The following is a 4,980-nucleotide window of genomic DNA, read 5'->3' on the forward strand; positions in this document are numbered from 1 at the left end:
CTGCTCAGCAAGTTACACACACAGGCCGATGTACTACTTAACCAGAGCAAGGTTTATTACTCAGAACATTATGGCATTCTTACATGGAGGAGTCTTATTCCAAACAGCTTCTGTCCTTATCAGATGTAATCCCTTCTCAGCCTCATGTGTCTGCTTCCAGTTCCCCTCACACCCCGTCTGACTTCCTGGTACAGCTCCTCCTCCCCCATCATGCATCAGGAGAAAGAGGCTAAAGGTCACAGTGATCTATCACAACATCACACCTCCTTTCCTTCCCAAAAAAAAAAAAAAAAACATAACAAGAGAACAAAATGTTGAACACATAACATAACAAGGCAAGCGAGATCAGTTCAGCAAGTAGTATCTCCAACTCAGTTCTGTGATTTCCGCAGCACTTCATGAGCCCTTTGTCTCTGTTCCCTGACCTCCAATGTGTCCCGTAAGATTTCAGCACTTTGCCAGCGAGGCGTTTGACGTCTTTGACGGGTAGACTTACGCAGAGGCACAGCACCGGGAGGGATAGAGTCAGTCAAGGGTTCTGGAGATGTCAGTGGGCGTCCCACAGACAAATCAGGCTCTGTAACTCCAGGCACATGTCCGGGCTCCTCAGGAATATGGTCACCAACCAGTTCAGGGTTTGGTTGTAAACTTGTGGGATCATGCCAGACACCATGCCATATGTCACCAGCAGAGTTCAGAGTAGACTCTGGTGGGTGGTTAGAAAGAGGGGTCGGTTTTGTCACTAGTGGCCGGCAAATGCGTTTCCTCAATTGTGAAAGGTGTCGCCGAACACAAATGCCTTCCTCCAGGCGGACAAGGTACATTCTTCTGCCAAGAGTTCCATCAATAACGCCCGGAAGCCAAGGAGGCAAAGCTCTGTAATTCCGAGACCATACAAGATCACCGGCACGGAATCCCAGACGGCCCGGCGGAGGAGGTGTTGGTGACTGTTCCTGCGGACGAACTAAATCAAGTTTGGTGCGGAGATGCCTGCCAAACATAAGAAAAGCCGGTGACAGCCCAGTAGTAGCGTGTTTCGTGTTACGGTACATGATCAAGAATTCCAGCAGCTTCTCTTCTGACAGTCCAACCTGGTCCAGAGTGGACAGTAAGTGCTTCTTAAATGTCTGCACAAATCGTTCTGCCAGCCCATTTGAAGCTGGATGATAAGGAGCTGTTTTGTAGTGTTGGACGCCCAAGCCACTAAGGAAGGATTGAAACTCATGCGATGTAAATTGAGTTCCATTGTCGGAGACTATGGCTGTTGGCAAGCCATATTGAGCAAAGAGCTTCCTTAAGACTAGAATGGTAGCAGCTGAGGTAATAGAAGGCATTTGAAAAACCTCCGGCCATTTTGAATGCGCATCTACCACGATCAAATACATTTTACCCTGGATGGGGCCAGCAAAATCAAGATGGAGTCTGGACCACGGTTCTGTTGGCCATGGCCAAGGTTGCAGGGTTCCTCTCTTTTGGGGTCGCTGGGCTTGACAGCACCCAGGACATTGAGCAACATAATCTTCAATTGCTGTATCCATTTGTGGCCACCAAACGTAGCTCCGGGCTCGCTGCTTCATGCGCACCACACCAGGATGGCCTTCATGCAGTATCCTTAGCATGGTTGATTGCAAGTACTGGGGTACAATCACTCTATTGCCCCATTGTAGGCAACCAGCATTAGTCACAAGCTCACATTTTCTGGCAAAGTACGGACGAAATTCACCTGAAACTCTCTCTGGCCATCCAGTCTGAACATAAGAGAATATCTGAGACAGGAAAGGATCTGTGGCTGTATGTCTGGCAATCAGGGAGGTGGACATGCAAGATTGTGGCCTGTGTACTTCCACTACACGTACCTCTCTTAGTGGGTGGTCATCTCTTAGTGGCAATCTGGAAAAAGCATCTGCATTGCCATGGGTATCATGGGAGCGGTATCTGATAGAATAAGCATAAGCTCCTAAAAATAAAGCGTACCTTTGTAAGCGAGATGCAGTTGTTGTAGAAATTCCTTTCTGAGGGTTCAGTATTGACAACAGAGGTTTGTGGTCAGTGATAAGTGTGAACTCCCGACCATAGATGTACGCGTGAAATTTTTTTGTGGCCCATACAATGGCCAAAGCTTCCTTGTCAATCTGGGAGTAGTTTTGTTCCGCTGAGGTTAAAGACCTGGAGGCAAAAGAAATGGGGCGCTCCGTGCCATCCGGCATGACATGGGAAAGCACGGCACCCAGTCCATAAGGCGAGGAATCACAAGCCAGGATGACGGGTTTCTTTAAATCATAGTGGACCAGAACTCGAGAAGACAGAATGAGTTCTTTAGAAAGCCGAAAAGCTTCTTCACATTTGTCTGTCCATATCCATTTAGCTCTTGCATCCAGTAAGCGATGTAATGGGTAGAGCTGGTGTGCTAGGTTCGGCAAGAAACGGTGGTAGTAATTTAGGAGGCCAAGGTAAGACCTGAGCTGGGTGACATTCCGGGGGGTAGGGGCATGGGTAAGGGCTTTAACCTTTTCTTCAGTAGTGTGTAACCCATGTCGGTCCACCGTGTGGGCACAAAACTCCAGCTGAGACTTGAGAAATTCGCATTTTGAAAGATTGACACGTAAACCATACTTTTGGAGTCTCTCTAGCACAGCTTCAACATTCTTTCTGTGTTCTTCATCAGTGGGACCAGTGATGAGCATGTCATCCAGTAGACATTGGGTGAAAGGTATTCCTGCCAGTACCTCATCCATGATCCGCTGCCAGATGGCTGGAGCTGGGGCTATGCCAAAAACCATGCGGTTATACTGGAATAATCCTTTATGAGTGTTAATGGTCAACAGATGGCGTGAATCTGGGTGTACTTGCAGTTGCAGGTAAGCTTGCTTTAAGTCTATTTTTGTAAACTTTTGCCCCCCAGCCAGTGAGCCAAATAAATCTTCAAGTCGAGGCAATGGGTATTGATCCACAAGAAGTTGGTTGTTCAGAGCTACCCTGAAATCACCACAAATCCTAATGTCTCCATTCTTTTTCTTGACAGGCACAATTGGTGATGCCCATTCACTTCTATCCACTTTCGTTATGATCTTTTCAGCCAATAGGTGGTCCAGCTCTGCTTCCACTTTTTTTCGCAAGGCAAAAGGTACTGATCTTGCCTTACAAAAACGAGGTGTAGCACCAGGCTTCAAGAGGAGGTGGGCCATCTTTCCTTTTACGGTGCCCAAAGAGTCCTCAAAAACCTCTTTAAAACGTGACTTCAGGGATTCCACCCAATGGTCTACCTTAGAAAGCAATGTACATTGGGCAATGGTAAAAGGAGGCATGCCCAGGGCTTTGATCCAGTCCCTTCCATACAGCGGAGGACCTCCATTCCTTACAACATAAAGGCGTAGACTTTGACTGCGGTTGCCTAATGTAACAAGGGGTTTTACATAACCCAAGGGCTGTAGTAGTTCCTTGCTGTAGGTTTGTAGTGTGAGCTTTGTAGGTTTTAGCGGCAGGGACAGACCCGATGCTTTTAAATCAGTCCATGAAATGACAGACACAGCTGCCCCTGTATCAACATCCATGGAGACAGGACAGCCATTGAGTGTGACATCCACTTTAATCGCAGGAGTACTCCCAGTTACTCGAAACAGTCCAACATGCTGGACACATGTCTCCTCATCAGAGCTAAAACCGTTATTGTCCATATCCACACGGAATGTCTGTTTACGTCTATCTTTTGTGGTAGCGTTCGGGGAGCGAGAGCTGCGGCAAACGCGCCCAATATGACCAGTCTTTCCACAGCGAAAACAAACGACATCCTTGAACTTGCAAGCCGGCGCACTGTGAGTAGTGTTACCACAACGGTAGCAAGTCGGGGTCCCAGAGACAGAAGAATTAGGGTGGCGAGGTTTAAGCTGAGTGGCAGGGGACGGGCGTCTCGAGCGTTGAGTGATAGCAGTGTGGAATATTTCCTCACCCTGGCTTGCAGGAGTTGTAGGTGGTGCCTTAAGTAGGGTGGCGTCCCGTGTTGCCAACTCCATAACCGTAGCAAGGTCAGTGGCTTTCGTCAGAGTCAAGTCGGGTTCTGTGAGTAAACGTTTCTGTATGGCTGGGTCGCAGAGTCCCATGACGAACATGTCACGGAGAGCCGTCTGTAGGTAGTCTCCAAACTGACAAGTGGCAGCTAGTTTACGTAAAGCAATGATATATGTCTTTATATCCTCCCCGGCCTGCTGCCTTCTACTGTAGAATTTAAACCGCTCTGCGATTTCTAACGGCTTCGGGTTGTAGTGTGTATGTAGCGTCTGAATTAACTCAGGCAGGGACTTAGAGGCTGGCTTGTCTGGAGAAACAAGGTCTCTGAGGGTTCCATATGCAGCTTGACCCAATGCAGTGAGAAAAACTGCAACTTTCTTTTCAACAGTCACATTATTTGCTTCCATATACTGTTCCAGCCTCTCCACCCAGGAGATCCATGACTCAGCTGCAGGATCAAATGGTTGAATAAACCCTATGAAGGCCATGTGTGCTAAAATCCACAATCCTCGTCGCCACTGTTATGTCCCCTGGACACTCTGTGTCTCTCAGGTACTGCTGGCAATGCTGCCAGTATCTGCTCAGCAAGTTACACACACAGGCCGAGGTACTACTCAACCAGAGCAAGGTTTATTACTCAGAACATTATGGCATTCTTACATGGAGGAGTCTTATTCCAAACAGCTTCTGTCCTTATCAGATGTAATCCCTTCTCAGCCTCATGTGTCTGCTTCCAGTTCCCCTCACACCCCGTCTGACTTCCTGGTACAGCTCCTCCTCCCCCATCATGCATCAGGAGAAAGAGGCTAAAGGTCACAGTGATCTATCACAACATCACAGCAGTCCATAAGTTCTCTGACTTCTTCTGCATTTTTGATCAGCTTACCATTCAACGTCAGGAAAGTCTTGGCTTTCCATATAGGACCATAGTCATGGGCAATCCCAAAAGCATATTGTGAGTCAGTGTATATATTA

General features: G+C 47.7%; 1 protein-coding gene across 1 annotated transcript; it reads right to left on the bottom strand.

Annotated features, from left to right (window-relative positions):
* Positions 1-371: 371 nt before the first annotated feature.
* LOC120992362 (uncharacterized protein K02A2.6-like) lies at positions 372-4,493 on the bottom strand. The gene has a single exon (XM_040421289.1). It carries the CDS (start codon positions 4,491-4,493, stop codon positions 372-374), a length of 4,122 nt encoding a protein of 1,373 aa, XP_040277223.1.
* Positions 4,494-4,980: the final 487 nt, after the last annotated feature.

This window comes from Bufo bufo, chromosome 2 (genome assembly GCF_905171765.1).
Source record: "Bufo bufo chromosome 2, aBufBuf1.1, whole genome shotgun sequence".
NCBI classification, from domain to species: Eukaryota; Metazoa; Chordata; class Amphibia; order Anura; family Bufonidae; genus Bufo; species Bufo bufo.